Below are 19744 nucleotides of genomic sequence, written 5' to 3' on the forward strand. Positions count from 1 at the left end.
GACAGGAGCCTACGCCTTCCCCCATTCTCCATGATTACGAGAACACTACACCAGATGCGGACGCAACAGATCAAACTGGTTGTCATAACACCCTTGTGGCAGAGCCAACCATGGTTCCCGGACCTCCTGGCCTCCTCCTACAGGGACTCTCTCCTCCTACCATCCTTCCCGGACCTACTCACGGATCCCAAAGGGTACCTCCACCCACTCCTCCTGGAAGACCGGCTACCCCTGGTGGCTTGGTCTCTTTCCGGGGTTCCTGGCGAGTCAGCGGACTATCGCTGGCTGCGGGGGACCTCTTATGGGACTCATGGGCCCCGGGAACTAGATGCTTTTACCTTTCAGCTTGGGCCTCCTGATCTACTTGGTGCATGGAACGGGACTCCGATCCATTTACAGCACCTATTCCCATGATTCTTAATTTTCTTTCCTCCTTGTTCTTAGCTGGCTGCTCATACCGTTCGGTCAACGTCGTTCGTTCCGCGATTTCGGCGGCTCACCCCCCCGTCGGGGATCTCCCGGTCGGCAAAGACCCTCTGGTCTGCCGCCTACTCCACGGTATGCGACTCCGCCACCCCCCGGCCCCCAGATACCCTCACCTATGGGATGTGGGACTGGTTCTCCGCTTTTTCAGGGATTGGCTTCCGAATGACCGCCTCTCCCTACGCCAACTATCCGCTAGGTGCGCTTTCCTCCTTTGTCTAGTATCTTTCCGACGAGTTTCGGACGTTCGGGCCTTCGACGTGGACGCTTTCGAGGGTCACGTTCCACATTTCCCGTCGCACTCGGGACTTCGGTCTTTTACCCCTTCTTTCACGATGACCCGCAGCTCTGTGTCGTGTCCACCCTCCGCAGGTGTGTTTCGGTTACCTCCTCACTCCGGTCCTCTTCGTCGGGCCAACTCCTAGTCTCCTACGTACGCCCTCACACCCCAGTCTCGGTCACCACACTGGCCCGATGGATCCGCTGGATCCTTTCCCTCGCGGGTATAGACCCCGCATTCGGCGCCCACTCCGTTCGCAGAGCGGTGGCGTCGTCAGCCTTCCTGGCAGGGGCGTCCCTTTTGGATATTCTCCGAACAGCGGACTGGTCTAGGGAATCCACTTTCCGTACATTTTATTTTTGCACTCCCCCTTCTGCTGGGATGTCTCTTCTTCAGCGTTAAAATTGCAAAATAGGAAGCCTCCTGTCATGTTATAAAATTGAAGATTATGCTAGCTTTAGTGTACTAATAATCTTAATTTTAAGGACAGGAGGCGAGTATTTTCCCTCCCTTCTATTCCCTACCCTGACTCCTCGGGGGAGTGGATCTTAAGGTGACGGATTTGGGGATTTATTTAGTACTTGCTCTACCTTCTGGACATATTCGGAATCTCTTCCATCTCTATCCCCAATATTGACACCTAAACGGACAGTTTTAGTTGTACTACATACTTACACCTAACACATATTTAGCCTCTGGCCGGCTTTCAATCTGTCTGTACTGATTTAATTTACACCATTCTGTTAAAGCACACAGGCGTGAACAGTTACGGTTCATTACCTAACCGATTTTATACTCTTCTTTCAGTGTAACCCTCTTCAGGACCTCCACTGGTCGCTGGTTTGTTAACCTCACGACTCCGTAAGATGGGATGACGACTTTGTTTGGTCTTATCTCCTATCTCGTTACCAGGAGTCTCCTCAAGTTCCGCTCGCCAGAGACCGCAGTTACAGTTTCGTTGAGTTTCTGGATGTTCGAGCTCTATCTGGACTTGGATGTCGCTTCAAGAAAGAGGAAGTTGTACAGGCAGCATGCCCCTTATATACTATGCTGCTCAGTGATTTACTTGTTACTCTTTACGTTTTCTTTACTGCTGTGGAGTTTAGTAAAGAGAGTTCATGCAAAATACTCGCCTCCTGTCCTTATTAAAATTAAGATTATTAGTACACTAAAGCTAGCATAATCTTCAATTTTGATAAAATCTTTCAACAATTATGCACTCCGTAATACCCATTAAAAGCTTTTTTCCCACCAAATAGAGGCAAAACAACAAACAATATTTATACAGTTGGTTGGAACTGTTAAACAATGTAACTGCTTTTTTTAACCAATTAATTTCACTATGTTAATAATATTAATATTCACTATTAGTCAGATGTAAGCATATAAATAAATACATAATGAGAATAATGATGTAAGTCTCCCTTTCATGTTTCTCATTCTATATAGTATTTCTAATTACCTAATAGTGTCTTTTTTCATTCTGTCTTACTAATTAACAACATTTACCCACTCCACAGCAAAGCAGATAATCCACAATTCTATTTGCAATTTAAAATAAAACTATCATGTATAGCTTATGTAATATTATAGAGACGTAACTATAACATGTGTTATTTAATAACACATTGTTGGGGGTTCAGTTTTAAGTTGTGTGATGTATCCAGAATGCCTTAATACACATACTTATACACAAACATGCACACTTGCCTCATGTTGCTATAGAACGCTGTGCAAAAGTTTATAAAGAGTCACCTTTCATTTTCTCTCTCCAGAGATTGCAAAGCATAAGGCATATAATCACTGCCTACAATGTTATTATATCTCACTGGAGAACTTCATGAGCCCTGTGTGATTCTTTCTTCATGCTTACAATATTAAGGCTTTTTATGGAGAGATATAAGGCTGCATTATAAAAATTCATGGCAAGTTACCCATTCCGGTTTGTAAAAGAATCCCTAGTGGGTTGCTAATTTTCACATTTCTAATTAGACTACTTTTAATTTATATTCCATAATAAATGTTATATCTATTCACGCTTTTACAATGTGAGTGTCACTCTTGCCAGTGACTTGAAATATATATGTGTAGCTGTGCTGCTTATTACTTGTGTGCCAGATGTGCAGTCTGTTAAGTATTATTTTAATTCAGCTTTTTGTACGTGTTTTTTTTATTCATTGTTTGACTGAGTTCCTAGGATGGCAGTTAACCAGTTTATTAATATTATTTTTCACTTTGTATCAAGAAGCCCTAGAATAATTTGTATTGCTTTGCTATCCCATCTGCTAGTTTGCAAATATGATCAACTTCTACTTCAGCTCAGAACATGTAATGCCAATCTATAAATACTGGCACAGATCAAAATAAAGACACATGGTTTTAGTTTTTTTTCCTGACCACATATAACTCTTTAAAGGAACCAATAACAACGTCATCTCTATAAATCCGTTTTACAACAGTTTAAAGGAACACTATAGTGTCAGGAATACAAAGATGTAGTTCTAACACTAACTGTTCCTCTGTGGAACAGTGCCAATAAATTGGCACTTTTGTAAATTAACCTTGTTACACCCCTCTGGCCGTCAATCAGACAACCATTCTTGTTACTTCCTGGTTTGGTTAGTTCAGTTGAGCTAAACTCAAGAGGCAGGCAAATGCCCAGAGCACCTGCCTTGCAAAGACTTCTCATTGCGCAGGTCCCTCAACCCCTCTGTTCCTGTGCGTCCATTTGTCTGGTTACAAGTACGTGTCTGTTAGTCCACCCATTGTACAGCTCTACGGAATTTTGCTGGCGCTATATAAATAAAATAATAATAATAATAATAATAATAGAGCTGCATTGGGAAGTCTGTGATAGGAGAGACATAAAGTCTGGGTTTGATTAGAAGTAGAGGGCATACAAAGGCTGTAGACAAGAGATATGCAACTTTTGCAAAATGTTTTTAGATATAGCCCCTATTGATTAATTCATAATTAAATGCATGCATGTTTTCATTGAGGACATATTTACTAAAAATTTATATTTTAATTTATTTTGCATTTGTACAATGTACAATAGCAAATAACAGCAGCTGCTAAGGCAAACCTTCCTGATCTTTGCTGGTAGAGGAGACAGGAGGCAGTGTTGTCAGGCTCCCAGAGGTACAATGTTAAGGTAAACCATTAGAAACCTGTTTATCTTCATAAGGTAGCACAGCACCAAGGCACTCCTGCTCTCATAACAACTTCATAGAAATAAACTTGTTTTGGAGGATTAAAGGGAAACTCCAGGCACCACTTCTGCCCATTGGAGTGATCTGGGTGCCAACTCCCATCACCAGGGGCGTATTAGCCGCGAGGCAAACAAGGCATTTGCCTTGGGCGGCATTTTCCAGGGGGCGGCAAAAAAACGCCGCCCCCAAATGCCCAAGGCAAATGTCTTGTTAGCCTTGCGGCTAACAGACATGCTGGGCTGGTTGCTGGGCGGCCAGCGCGCCACCCGCAGAGTGAGACTGGGAGCCGGAATATGACGTCATATTCCGGCTCCGCCTCCCAGCCTCATTCTGCGGGCGGCGCGCGAGGGATCTGAGCAGAGAGCTCAGGGGAAGAGCTCCCTCGCCGGCCGCCCAGCCTGCCCGCCAGTGCCGTCCTGCAGCCACTGGACCACCAGGGAATGGGAGAACCCCCCCACCCCCAGCATTCCCAAAGGTAGGGTGGGGGGAGTAAATAAAAAAAAAATGTGTTAATGTGAGTGTGTGTGTGTGTCTCTGACTGTGTGTGTCTGATAGTGTGTGTGTGTTTCTGTTAGTGTGTGTGTGTCTGTTAGTGTGTGTGTGTGTGTTAGTGTGTATGTGTGTGTCTGTTAGTGTGTGTGTCTGTGACTGTGTGTGTTAGTGTGTGTGTGTGTCTGTTAGTGTGTGTCTGACTGTGTGTGTCTGACTGTGTGTCCGACAGTGTGTGTCTGTTAGTGTGTGTGTCTGTTAGTGTGTGTGTCTGTTAGTGTGTGTCCGACTGTGTGTGTTTGTTAGTGTGTGTGTCTCACTGTGTGTGTCTGTTAGTGTGTGTGTGTGTCCGACTGTGTGTGTTTGTTAGTGTGTGTGTCTCACTGTGTGTGTCTGTTAGTGTGTGTGTGTGTCCGACTGTGTGTGTTTGTTAGTGTGTGTGTCAGACTGTGTGTGTTTGTTAGTGTGTGTGTGTCTCACTGTGTGTGTCTGTTAGTGTGTGTGTGTCCGACTGTGTGTGTTTGTTAGTGTGTGTGTCTGACTGTGTGTGTTTTTTAGTGTGTGTGTGTCCGACTGTGTGTGTTTGTTAGTGTGTGTTTGTTAGTGTGTGTGTCTCACTGTGTGTGTCTGTTAGTGTGTGTCCGACTGTGTGTGTTTGTTAGTGTGTGTGTGTGTCCGACTGTGTGTGTCTGACTGTGTGTGTCTGTTAGCTAGTGTATGCGTATCTGTCAGTGAATGTGTGTGTATTTAGAAGGCGGGGCAGGGGGGAAGGGTTGGGTGGGGGTGGCGCGCGCGCGGGGGGGTGTCTGAGTTTTGTCCTGCCTAGGGCAGCACAAAACCAAGATACACCACTGCCCATCACCCTTAACCCTGCAAGCGTAATTATTTAAGTTTTTATTTTTGCTGGGTTAAGTCCTCCTCTAGTGGCTGTCTATCAGACAGCCACTAGAGCGACTTATGGCTTCTTAAAACACAAAAAGTGTTTTAAATAACCCTGGACATCCTCACGCTGTGCATGAGGACCTCCAGCATCACCTGAATCCCCTTAGGAAAGCATTGTATAATGTTTTCCTATGGGGAGGTCTAATGCGCATGCTCCCCAGTGGTAAGTCACTGAAGGGGTTTTAACCCCTTCAACAACATGAGATGGGGAGTGGGAGGGAGGGGGGCACTGCAGGATTCTGCAGTGCCAGGAAAACAGATTTGTTTTCCTGGCACTGGAGAGTCCCTTTAAGTCACGTAGGAGTATTATTTTATGGATCAATGACTAGTCTATACTTGTATTATTATTTTGGAAGAATAATCCAAAATAATATGACACTAATTTAAATTCAGAAGAGCAGTATATAGTTATTTATGTTAAATAAGGATATTCGAGTTGACACAGAATCTTTATGAAACAGACACTGGTGACAACAAAGAATGTTATTGGCCATTTAGTAGTTAATGAAATCTGCAAGAACTACAAAATACTACTTGTTGCAGGTAAAACAACCACTTCTACAAATATTAGAGGCTAAAGTGTTACTATACTAAAACCACATTTGAACCAGTTTACGGTTGTCTGAGATCTCACTACTATATGATTTCGCTCAGATGACTGTTGAGTAGATATACCAGTCATGTGCATTTACAGGTTTGAATGCAATCTCAGTGTTATTTACTCAAGGGAAAATTCAATGTAAAGTCAGAGTGCATTTCAAATTCAAGGCCAGAGTAGTTGAACTGAAATAATAGTTGACGTACATTTTTCCAATTTGGCTATTTTGACCTTACATTTGAACTTTACTTAAAGTAACACTATAGTCACCAGAACAACTACAGCTTAATGTAGTTGTTCTGGTGAGTATAATAGCTCCCTTGAGGCATTTTAATTTTCATTTGGCCCTAGGAACACCCCCAAGTGGCCACTCCTTCGATGGCCACTGGAGGGCTTCCTGGCTCAGGGCTGCACAGTAAGCAGCCCTGCCGTTCAGCGTCCCCACGCTTTGCATGGAGACGCTGAATTTTCCTCATAGAGATACATTGATTCAATGCATCTCTACGAGGAGGTCCTGATTGGCCAAAACATCATTTGGCCCTGCCCCCGTGCCAATTTTAGCCAATCCAATGCTTCCCATAGGGAAAGCATTGGATTGGCTAAAAATCGTCCAATTTGATGATGTCACAAAGGGGGTGGAGCCAGCGCCAGCAGACCCGCGCAGCGCTGGAATTAAGGTGAGTTTTAAACTTTTATAGGGGGGGGGGGGGGGCTAAGGGAGGGCAAGCCACCTAAATGGTGGGTTTAGCACTATAGAGTCAGGGATACAGGTTTGTGTTCCTGACCCTTTAGTGATCTCTTAAGTTAATAACCCTGCAAGTCTTGTAGCTGCATAACTGGGCAAGTGATGCAGAAAAAAGTAGACAATAACTGATCATGATCTGTATAGTATCAAAGTGATTGTAAAAAGAGTAATAACTTATTACTAACAGAGAGAGAGAGAGAGAGAGAGAGAGAGAGAGAGAGAGAGAGAACTTCTGTAGGTTTAATTTATACACATATGCAATTTATACAATAATGTATAATAAGTATATTCAGGATTAGTCACTAAACTTACAATTTTAATTTTATCTAGTGAATAATCTCATATGTGCCTTGAATGCACACTACGGAAAGTGTAATCTTTGCTATTATTTTGGTTTAGTTTTGATATGATTGTTAGGAAAGGGTTTATTTAAGAATTAAGCCAATATGCTGGAGCATTTCATTTAGGAACGAATCCATTGGGGCCAAGCAAAGCAAACACCAACTGATTGCAGCGATCTGTGAAAGAGGGCATGCATTGTATTCAAGACCACTTACCTCCATGCTGCAGTCAGTGCATACAGGGCAATCATATATACCAGTGGCATCATCAGTTTTTATATTCCTTATATAGGCTGGAGTAATGATTACAAATGGCAATGCTTGCACAACATTTCTGTAAAAAGAATTGACATTCTTATTGAAAAAATAATTTTTGAAAACACATTTATGTCATACATGGTTCATTAATAACAAAAAAGTATTAACTTTATATTGAAGCTTTAAATAGAGCTGCAATATTTTATGAACAAACCAGAATTGCCTTATTTTGGAATGGTATATATACACAAATTGCTTACTACATACTCCACAGGGAGAATTTTATAGCAATGTTTTATAATCCCTTTCTTTTAATTCTATTGTAAATGTATGTGTCCTGTTTTTGTAGGGACCATCAATTTACATATAGTAATGTGTGATACAAAATAAGGTCAGACAGAATAAACATTGATTAATAACATTATAGATTAATAACATTCTAAGGACATCAAGTACATGTGTACTCAAATTCCACACAACCATACAGGAATCTTAAAAAAGAAAGCAATAACAACACAAACAGAATAATGATACTAATTTTATTTTGTAAAAATATATATTTTTTAAATAACTAAGAAATCACTTATAACAAGGAAACAGTAAGGGTAATTTATTAAACACTGGATCTGGTGAATTGTCAGAATTTCAACTAGAAGGGCAATTCTCATATTTAATAAGCCAAGTCTGTTTGGAATTTGGTTGGTCCGACCAGATCAACAGCATTCAGCCAGATGCATTTGGGGTCTGAATTAAAATCAGAGCTTTCACATCCAAACCCTAAATAGAAATCAGATTATTCATAAAGCATCAGTTTTATAAAAAAAAAAAAATTGGGACCAAGTTCACCCAGCAGGATACATATTCAAACATTGACTTGCTTTTTGCAATTGAATGATTATTTCAAATACTGTTTGGACACTAGCAGCACTAGCAGAAACAACAGCTTGGGGGTGCAGCAGGCAATTGCACTCATTTGGGGGATGAACAATAGCTAATGCTGCCAGCAAGCAAATAGTTCAGATTTTTTTTATTTTAAATTACAAGCCTTTGAAACACTGCGGTCCAGATTGCAAGCAGAACCAATGCTGCTGGACAGTTAAAATCCAGAACAAAAAAGCTTAAAATGCATCAATTTTAAAAACAATACAATATCCAGACTGATTGTTAAATCACTAGAGTTCGGTGCTGTACATGACAATTTGGACATTAGTGAGTAACCTTGAATGTGTTTTGGTTTTAAAAGTTGTTTATTGTTGTGTTTACTTAATGAATTAGTGAACATTTTACAGCTAATTATCACAGATGAATGTTAATGTAAAGCAAATTTAAACAATCTTTATAAAATGAATACAAAATATGTATGTTTATATTACCTTGACTCTGTTAAATGGTTATTTTTAAAATCCCACATTGCACCATGTAAAATGAAATTCTCAGCATAGAGTGAATATTCCTCTCTGTCAGGCTTGTAATCAGGATATTCAGCTATATGACACTGGAGTACCACCTGCAGGCAAAACAGATCAAACACGTGAGTATTGCATGTAGATCATTCATCAGCTTAAATTAAACACAAGGGCACCGTGAGAACTTTTACTATTGAGGAGTTAATTAATTCAAATATTATTTAGTGCTAACCTGTAAGGAAATATGTTGTTTTAAAGGAATGCACCTTCCTAAAAGACAGATGAATTTCCTAAATATAGTTTCACAATTAAGATATGGAGATGTAGATCTGAAACTATTGTGTGACTACAAGATCTACCACAACCTTGTGTATCTAAGTACTTTGGTTACATAAGCATACCTGCTCCAACCTCATCTAGTACGCTAACAACTAGAGAAGTCCCGAACCGCTCGCTGGCGAATAGTTCCTGGGGAACAATGCTTGTTCGCGTTCACCACGGACGGCGAACATATGCGATGTTCGGTCCGCCCCTATTCATCATCATTGAGTAAACTTTGACCCTGTACAGTCAGCAGACACATTCCAGCCAATCAGCAGCAGACTCCCAGATCCTCCCACCTCCTGGACAGCATCCATTTTAGATTATTTCTGAAGCTGCATTCTTAGTGAGAGGAGGGACAGTGTACTGCTGCTGATTTAATAGGGAAATTGATAGCTAGGCTAGTGTATTCAGTGTCCACTACAGTCCTGAAGGACTCATCTGATCTCTGCTGTAAGGACAGCACCCCAAAAATACTTTTTTTTTTCCTGTTTAATCTAATTGCAGTTGCCTGCCTGCCTGCCAGCGTGTGTGTCAGGCTCACAGCGTATACTGTGCCCACTTGCCCAGTGCCACCACTCATATCTGGTGTCACAATAGCTTGCATTTAAAAAAAAACAAAAAACTTTTTTGACTGTGAAATAATAGCAGTCAGTTTCCTTCACGCGTGTGCGTTTCAGGGCCTGCCAGGGCACAGTGTCACACCAGTGCAACTCATATCTGATGTAACAGTAGTGTACATTTAAAAAAAACTAGAAATTTGACTGTGAAATAATAGCAGTCAGTTTCCTTCACACGTGTGTGTTTCAGGGCCTGCCAGGGCACAATGTCACACCAGTGCAACTCATATCTGGTGTAACAGTAGTGTACATTAAAAAAAAAAAAAAACAGGGGGCTTGTTGTCACCTTTTGGGGACCCTTGGTGTTGTACGTGGCTGGGTGGGGAAGAGACCTTCAATGACATCAGTGAGGACAAGGAACGGGACATGGCTAGCTTGGTATCCATCCTTGTGCAAATGGGGAGTTTGCGGTTGTGCAAATGGACTGTTTGCGGTTGTTTGCGGTGCGTTAAACGGGGAGTTTGGTCTGTCAATGTGAAGCGGGCGTAACCCTTACACTACCTGATCGATACAACATCATACCTGATGTTTTAAAGCACGTTATTCCAAACAATTTAGGAATGTTAGGTGATTTATGCCCTTTATGGATTAAAACCAGACTCTGCATCAACTATGTAATTTTCCATGGGAGTTTTGCCATGGATCCCCCTCCGGCATGCCCGTTCGCGAACATTTGCGGAAGTTCGCGTTCGTGAACGGAAAGTTTTATGTTTGCAACATCTCTACTAACAACCACAGAAAGCTCTCAAACGCCCTCAAAACCAAAGCGAAAGAACAATTCAAAGTGGAGCTGCTTGCCATTGAGAGTTTTTAGAAATAGTTAAGCAGGTTTTACAAAACTATGTTATGTTAAAACTATGCTATTTGTATCGAGCTAAATTTAGTTTTATGAGAACTGAAATTTGAAGTCTGCAAATCTGTGTTAGTATAAAATTACAAGCAGCTAGGAGATTTTCTACAGAACCCATCCACTGTAGAAGTTGATAATATATTAATACCATCTGATACTTATAGGGTTTTATCATTTGCATGATTTTCTAATTTACTAGTGGCATTTGTTCTACTCAAATCTGCTCCCTGAACTGAACAAAGAGGATTAGGGTACATGATGTGATTATTTCAATGAAACACTAAATGTATTTAATGAAAATGTTCTTTTTTTTATCGAAATGTTACATAAGCACAATTATTTCCAAACTTGCACTCGATGACCCAGTATAAAAAGATTATACCTCGGTGCTCGACAAGTGGCAATACACACATTATAAAGTAATTCTATCATAAACTGCTATATTTTGAATGCAGTCAATACATATCAGTAAAAGGTCAATGTCTCAAACCCTCATGTCGGATTATCAAGACCCAGTCTTGATAAAGCAGCTTATGATATTTTCAGAAGAAGACCCATGAGTGAAGAGAGAGAGAGAGAGAGAGAGGGTGGGAGAGAGGGAGAGAGGGAGAGGAGGAAGGAAGGAAGAGAGAGGGAGAGAGACACACACAGTCAGAACACTGAAGATGGGAGTAAGCATTTTTGTTTTAGTAGAAGGCAATCAATGAGTTGGAGAAGATGAAGGTGGATTTAAGAGAGAAGATAGACTTTGAATAGTAACTAGCAAAGATACTCAACTCAAATAAAAAAAAATGCAAATACCTGAACTAAAAAAAAAATGCAAATAAGTTGCCCCCCATTCTCCATACTTGTGTTGCTGTAACACTGAACGCTGACGCCTTTTGAGTGAGAAGCATACATCTTTGGCTTTGTGAAATAAAATACGAGCTTACACCAAGAAAAGAATAAAAACTGAAAAAAGCAAGCAGTTCTTGGTTATAGAGCAGTTTAAGAAATTGCTATACTCATATTTCATAAAGCAAATAAATTTAATAACAGAAACGAACTGGCTCCTAGATGAAGCAGAAGAAAAAGCAATAAAAAGATCTCTAGAAAGGATGAAATTGACACAGTTCATGCAGTGTAATCATATTTATGCTCTCTAACTATGAGAGACAAGGCAGTGGCAGCGTACCGATGATCTTGTTCAGCTTTACCTTATTAGGTCAGGTGATCCATGAACTCCGAAACAAGCACTAATAATTGACATATATGCTGACAATTACATACAATATTGTGACCTGGTATATTTAATATTGTATTTGTAAAGCAACACCATTTTCCATGTTATATTATTTTGCGTGAGGAACCTGTACATTTACCCAAAGGACGGTATGTATGATAAATTATTAGGAATACTAAACCTGATCCCTTGTCTTATCAACATGGCTGTGTTAGAGTTATATTCGTAAAGATGTCAGACTTTAAAGGTACATAAAAGAAAGTAGGAACTTTTTTATATTTTTTTATTAATAATGCATTTGGTTTGTTTTATTATTATGTCCAGAAATATATATTTTTTTCTGGTTAGATATTCATTGTTTTATAGAAACATAGTAACATAGAATGTGACAGCAGGTAAGAAGCATTTGGCCCATCTAGTCTGCCCAATTTTCAAAATACTTTTAATTAGTCCCTGGCCTTATCTTGTAGTTAGGATAGCCTTATGCCTATCCCACGCATGCTTAAACGTCTTTACTGTGTTAACCTCTACCACTTCAGCTGGAAGGTTATTCCATGCATCCACTACCCTCTCAGTAAAGTAATACTTATTGAGATTATTTTTAAACCTTTGCCCCTCTAATGTCCTCTTGTTGTGGTAGTTTTTCTTCTTTTAAATATAGTCTCCTCCTGTGTTGATTCCCTTTATGTATTTAAATGTTTCTATAATATCCCCCTGTCTCGTTTTTCCTCCAAGCTGTACATGTTAAGTTCCTTTAACCTTTCCTTGTAAGTTTTATCTTGAAATCCATGAACCAGTTTAGTAGCCCTTCTCTGAACTCTTTCCAAAAGTATCAATATCCTTCTGAAGATACGGTCTCCAGTACTGCGTACAATACTCCAAGTGAGGTCTCACCAGTGTGCTGTACAATGGCATGAGCACTTCTCTCTTTCTACTGCTAATACCTCTTCCTATACAACCAAGCATTCTGCTAGCATTTCCTGCTGCTCTATTACATTGTCTGCCTACCTTTAAATCATCTGAAATAATTACCCCTAAATCCCTTTCGTCAGATGTTGAGGTTAGAACTATCAAATCTATACTATGCATTTAGGTTTTTGCACTTATCCACATTAAGTTATGAACAGCACAAAATTAACAATATCACTTTTTATGAGGTGTTTCTTTAAATAAATCTAATTGCAAGCAGTGGAGTTTAAAGGGAATGTATAGTCCCGAAAAGAACAATATTTTTTTCAGGACTATAGGTTTCCTTAGAGCAAAGTGATCACTGTCCACCGCCCTTTGCTGTGTAAAATTAGGTAAAATAAAGATCTTTCATTGTTTTCCGAGCCAGGACTCCTCCATTACAGCCTGCAGCCTGTCCTCCGGGGGTTTGTCAGCATCCAAGCTGACATCACCCGTGATCTCCTCCAAACCCTTGCTTCTTATAGAGACGAAATACTATGGCCAAACACTGAGTGCTCCTCCAATCAAATGCTGCTATCAGCAACAATTTATTCCAGAACCAACTTTCAATCGGTTCTGGAGGAATACCACTAGAGTAGTGATGTCCCGAACGGTTCGGTGGCGAATAGTTCCTGGCGAACATAGCTTGTTCACGTTCACCACGGACGGCGAACATATGCGATGTTCGGTCCGCCCCCTATTCGTCATCATTGAGTAAACTTTGACCCTGTACCTCACAGTCAGCAGACACATTCCAGCCAATCAGCAGCAGACCCTCCCACCTCATAGACAGCATACAATTTAGATTAATTCTAAAGCTGCATTCTTTTTTTAAAAAAAAATTTTGTGTTTGTGTTTATTATACATTATCCTCCATAGCCAGTAACCTGTGTTTATTATACATTATCCCCCATAGCCAGTAACCTGTGTTTATTATACATTATCCCCCCATAGCCAGTAACCTGTGTTTATTATACAGTATCCCCCACAGCCAGTAACCTGTGCTTATTATACATTATCCCCCGTTGCCAGTAACCTGTGTTTATTATACATTATCCTCCCATAGCCAGTACCCTGTGTTTATTATACATTATCCCCCCCCATAGCAAGTAACCTGTGCTTATTATACATTATCTCCCCCATAGCCAGTAACCTGTGTTTATTCTACATTATTCCCCCACAACCAGTAACCTGTGTTTATTATACATTAAACCCCCATAGCCAGTTACCTGTGTTTATTATACATTATCCCCCATAGCCAGTAACCTGTGTTTATTATACATTATCCTCCCATAGCCAGTAACCTGTGTTTATTATACATTATCCCCCCCATAGCCAGTAACCTGTGTTTATTATACATTATCCCTCCATAGCCAGTAACCTGTGTTTATTATACATTATCTCCCCCATAGCCTGTAACCTGGGCTTATTATACATTATCCCCCCATAGCCAGTAACCTGTGTTTATTATACATTATCCCTCATAGCCAGTAACCAGTGTTTATTATACATTATCCTCCCATAGCCAGTAACCTGTGTTTATCATACATTATCCCTCCCATAGCCAGTAACCTGTGTTTATTATACATTATCCCTCCATAGCCAGTAACCTGTGTTTATTATACATTATCTCCCCCATAGCCTGTAACCTGTGCTTATTATACATTATCCCCCCATAGCCAGTAACCTGTGTTTATTATACATTATCCCTCATAGTCAGTAACCAGTGTTTATTATACATTATCCTCCTATAGCCAGTAACCTGTGTTTATCATACATTATCCCTCCCATAGCCAGTAACCTGTGTTTATTCTACATTATCCCCCCCATAGCCAGTAACCTGTGTTTATTATACATTATCCCTCCCATAGCCAGTAACCTGTGTTTATTATACATTATCCCCCATAGTCATTTATCGTTTGACCTAGGCAGCATGATGTCTTAGGCCAGCCCAGAGAGTGAGTGAGTGAATAATATAATATATATGTTCAGAAACATATTAGTAATATATGTAAATCGGGTTCATGCAAAGAGGGTGAAAAGGTATTAAAGAAAAACACACTTATTGCATTAAATTTACAAAGCCAAACTTTTAAAAGCTTTCCTAATTTCTTTCTCGGGATGAGGAATATATTGGTTTTAGACTGAGGATTTCCATCTGCCCAATCTTTTAATAATATGCACTGGAGTGTCAGTGTTGAAGGAGACAGAAGCTGCCCCTATTCTAAATGAAAGACCCGAGACATGGATACAACCCAATCTTAGGAGTAGTGTTCTGATGTAGAAGATGAATTTAGCCGTAGTCAGAGGGATTCAGTGAGAGTAGTGGTGAAATGTGTGTGGCATGACTGAGTGTGGGTAAGTAAGAGTCAAGTATTTTAACTGGGCACTAGTTCTAGGTGGGATAAAGTGGTATAGCGGATGGATGAGTAGTTTGGTTCGTTTTAGAGGTTTGTAGAGAAAGTATATAGTGATCATGATTTTTAGCGATATCCAATATTTTTAAGGTGGTCTCAAACAAACATAAAATGCTATATAAAATTTGTGGGAATATCGAATAGTCGTGTACAGTAAATCAGAGAGGGCTCAGAATATCGAACCATCAATCGGTAACCTGGATGAAGTAGGGGGTCTATCTGTTTCATTAAATACGCGGTAATATGCTTTTAATGGGATAGGACGTTAGGAAAGGTGTGTGATTGGGATAAGTGGTTGTGGCTGTATTTAACTTATCCTGGGACCGACATGGCTCCTAAGCTTGAGCCACTCCTGCCTCCAGACGAGCCGCATGCGGCTTGATCTCCTCTTCTGATGGGTCACGTGGCCCGCCTGGCACTAGGAGCAAGGCTCGAGTCACGAGCTCACTCTTAAAGGGGCAGTGGGAGCCAAAAGTTGATTAAGGCTCCCATTGGCCCACGTCATTCCTGCACCCCCACACACACGAACATTTTGGGGGCACAATAGCTTGCATTTAAAAAAAACAAAACTTTTTTGACTGTAATATAATAGCAGTCAGTTTCCTTCACAAGTGTGCGTTTCAGGGCCTGCCAGGGCACAGTGTCACACCAGTGCAACTCATATCTGGTGTAACAGTAGTGTACATTTAAAAAAAAAATACAGGGGGCTTGTTGTCACCTTTCGGGGACCCTTGTACGTGACCTTCAATGACATCAGTGAGGACAAGGAACGGAACATGGCTAGCTTGGTATCCAACCTTGTGCAAATGGGGAGTTTGCGGTTGTGCAAATGGACTGTTTGCGGTTGTTTGCGGTGTGTTAAACGGGGAGTTTGGTCTGTCACTGTGAAGCGGGCGTAACCCTTACACTACCTGATCGATACAACATCATACCTGATTTTTTAAAGCACGTTATTCCAAACAATTTAGGAATGTTAGGTGATTTATGCCCTTTATGGATTAAAACCAGACTCTGCATCAACTATGTAATTTTCCATGGGAGTTTTGACATGGATCCCCCTCCGGCATGCCACAGTCCAGGTGTTAATCCCCTTGAAACAACTTTTCCATCACTATTGTGGCCATAAAGAGTCCCTGTGGGTTTTAAAACTTGCCTGCCTATTGAAGTCTATGGCGGTTCGCCGGGTTTGCCGGGTTCGCCCGTTCGCGAACATTTGCGGAAGTTCGCGTTCGCCGTCCGCAAACGGAAAATTTTATGTTCGCGACATCACTACACTAGTGGTGTTTTTAACTTGCAATGTCAATATTGCAGTTTCTAAAAAAGACCTCTGCGTCAAGACCACTTCATTTAGATGGCGTCATCTGGTTGACTTTAGATCCTTTCCTTTAACATTAAAGTTACACTCTATTAACTCCTTTAATATTGGGCCCGGTGCTTTGATTTCTCAATTTTGCTGTGTGCTACAATTTTGTTTAAGCTGCAGAATTCTCAGCATATATCCTATGTTTTACTTGTGTTGCAATCACAACCATTAAGGGATACAGCCAATCCTTTGAGGAATACAAATCACATACAATTGTGTGATGTTCAAAGGCGACAGCAAAATGGGCATTAGGTAACTAGCGCACTGGCAAACACTAAAAAATAGAAAGCTTTGAATGAATATAGATTCACAGTAGATCTTTTGGAAGTATTAACCTTCAATAAAACAAACACATTAATAGTGTAGGACAGTAGGATGCATAAAAAATACTATCCATAGCAGGAAATAAAGGCACTAAATTTCCTCCTGCCCTACTCAATTTGTTGGTGGACATGAAACTTCCCCAGGTGCTTTTAAAGTATTCTAAGATGTGTAAACAAGTAAAAACATATTCACTTCCCATGAATATTTTTTCATATATTTAACAGGCACACATCTTATTGAGTCAAGGGTTGAATACATGGGGATAAATAAGCAGAGTACAGCAAGACAGGGGGTGCAGTGGCAAAGTCTAATGTCCTTCCATCTGCCAATCCTTTCAATTTTCACAAATTGCACATGAACATTTGAGCAAAAATCTTCTCCATGGATTTCTCACGATAAAGAAAATACAGATTGCTAAAAGCCCTGGCATCCTCCCAATGTAGTCAATCAAACCTTTTAAGAACAGTTTTGTTTTTTTACCCCAGTCTGTTGGATGCGGTTCTAGCATAGCAGCCAAGAGAGCTACAAGTTCCTGCTTAGGGCCTTCCATTAGCTCTCTTGAGCCAAGTTCTGCAGTGCAGGACTAGCTCATTGGCTGAGAGCATCAATTGATCACTCTCAGCCAATGAGCAAAGCCCTGTACCAACATAGTGGAGGCAGGGAGTGGTGCCTGCGGACCACCAGTAAGAAGCAGAACCATAGAAAAGTGTTATTACCTATATAGGTTGGCACCATAACCACTACAGTTTGTGTTAGTTTTTAGTGGTCTTTGGAGTGTTCCTTTAATAATTATTGATGACATAAAGTGCATAAAAAAGAAAATTAATAATAATAATAATAACATAAATATACAAATATAGATTGTATCTATTAACAACAATCAATGCATACAATAGAGAGCAGTTATAATTGATTGTTTCTTTAATCAAATTCCAATTACAGTAACCACAGAGTCTGCAGACATACCTCATGTAATGAATATCCATGATGAACTGCAAACTGCAGTCTCAGTGCCAGGACCAAGGCCTCCGGGTTAAAGAGGCTCCCAAGGCTTACAGAGGTCAGGGCTCCCTTTTCACCCTTGGCAAAAGGCATTATGCCTTTCTTCATCCACTGCTTTAGCTGTTTGTGTTTCTTGTGCAGATCTAGGTGATATATAAATTGTTAAATAGGCAAAGCAGTCACATAACATGTTGGCTTCACATTACATTTATGTGTTCCAGTTGCAGCTTAATATTCAGATTTATAGTTTCATTAAGCTATCAGGCACTGCCAAGAAGATGTTAAGCAACAGACACCAAAGTATTTTTCAGGCCTCATCTGGCTCTTTTAGCCATTTACTGTTCATGAAAACTGAGCTGGTTCCATTATGTATTGTTTTCAGGCCATTCCACATAATCAGCTCTGAAGAGGTGAGAGGCTAAATATCTTGCATAGATGGCTGCTTTGTTGACTTATTGGCACTGAATTTGCCATGTCTAATATGGGAAGCTTTCCCAGTCAACATAAGGCTTTGACATTTAGATAATCCATCTGTTTGAGTTTGTTTCCAAAACTGGTAAATACTTACCACAAAACATTAAAATCTTCAAGGTGACGTAGTATTTAGCATCACACAAATTCTTATAAGCAGCGCTCAAACTTTGATAAAGCTATTTATTCAGTCAATATAATGCTTAAGGGTTTAATTTTTTTATATTTTTAGGTAGGCTAGCATGCTTACATAAACATTTTTAGGTGGATGAATTACCATTATTAAAAACAATATTTTAATCAACAGACCGATACGTTCAATGCTCATTTAGTAAATACTTTACATTAGATGATTGGGAGATAATCTTTTTTTATATTTACATATAAAATATATTTACTCTGCCCATTTTGAGCATCCTAACCCTATTTACCAGCATCTAACATTCCTTCTATTTCCTAATGTATGCCCAAAGTATAACTATGCACAATATTGTGTTAATTGCAAGTTGTTCAATTTAAAGGACAACTGTCACCAGAATATTATTTTTTTTTTAATTATAATAATAATAATAATTGCAGTATGTAATGAAAAGATATGGTACTGCACGTGGTCCAGTGAATGACGCCCATTTTGTCTCCCCAACGCAGGCAGCGGTACTTGGTCGAACGCCTAATACTGTTTTTGGCCTTGCGTCTCTGCAAAGCCGGGCAAAGATGGTAACGCTGCCCTTCCCACTTCCCAACCATCTAGACGAACGGCATTTGGGAGGTAGGATCTACTGAAAAGGGGGAGCGTTTGCTCCTCAGAAGCCAGGGTGAGCATTCATCGGTGTTCGCACAGGAACCCCCAAAATCCAACATGCCCAATTCTCTGGAACCGTTTTGGGTGGTTTGTCAAAACTTTGTTCGACTTTCATTCGACTTTCATTCTACTGAACCAATCTGAGAGCTTTTTGGATATGTTGTGTGCTCAGATCAGCACCATTCAGGAATATGATTTGTTTGGGGTTCCTGTAATGTTTTCATGTATTTTTGGGGTATATTAAAAATATCTGTAAGTTTCTGTATTTGAGAGATAAGTGAGTTATCCTAATTTAAGCTCAATTATCTCTAAAACACAAAGGATCCTGGGAAAGAAAACCTTGTATTCTTGACTTGGAAACTCCCTGCTAGGGGCAATGCATAAAAGCCGTGTGTGGCAGAAATAAGTCAGTTGTACTCCCAGAACTGTGTGTCGTCCCGTTGATGGGGAGAAGGTGGGCTATTTACTTGGCATTTTCTTGTTCCTGATTCTACTCTTGGTGATCCAGCGGAGGAAAGTCCCTGCCAGGACTAGGGCTCCGCTACATTTACATTACAGCCTGGGGATTACTCCACTGGCCACTCCTCAGATAGCTGCTAGAGGTGCTTCCTGGGGAGGTGCTGCACACTATTCATTACTGCCATTCAGTG

General features: G+C 40.4%; 1 protein-coding gene across 1 annotated transcript in view; it reads right to left on the reverse strand.

Annotated features, from left to right (window-relative positions):
* Window positions 1-19744, reverse strand: part of LOC134567660 (uncharacterized) — a 484351-nt gene that overhangs the window by 56750 nt on the left and 407857 nt on the right. The window contains exons 97-99 of the mRNA XM_063426051.1: window positions 17786-17964; window positions 8722-8855; window positions 7307-7424 (exon numbers count right to left, since the gene is read on the reverse strand). Coding sequence (XP_063282121.1) covers window positions 7307-7424; window positions 8722-8855; window positions 17786-17964 — 431 coding nt within the window. The remainder of the gene's footprint in view (window positions 1-7306; window positions 7425-8721; window positions 8856-17785; window positions 17965-19744) is intronic.

Source organism: Pelobates fuscus, chromosome 1 (assembly GCF_036172605.1).
Source record: "Pelobates fuscus isolate aPelFus1 chromosome 1, aPelFus1.pri, whole genome shotgun sequence".
Taxonomy (NCBI): domain Eukaryota; kingdom Metazoa; phylum Chordata; class Amphibia; order Anura; family Pelobatidae; genus Pelobates; species Pelobates fuscus.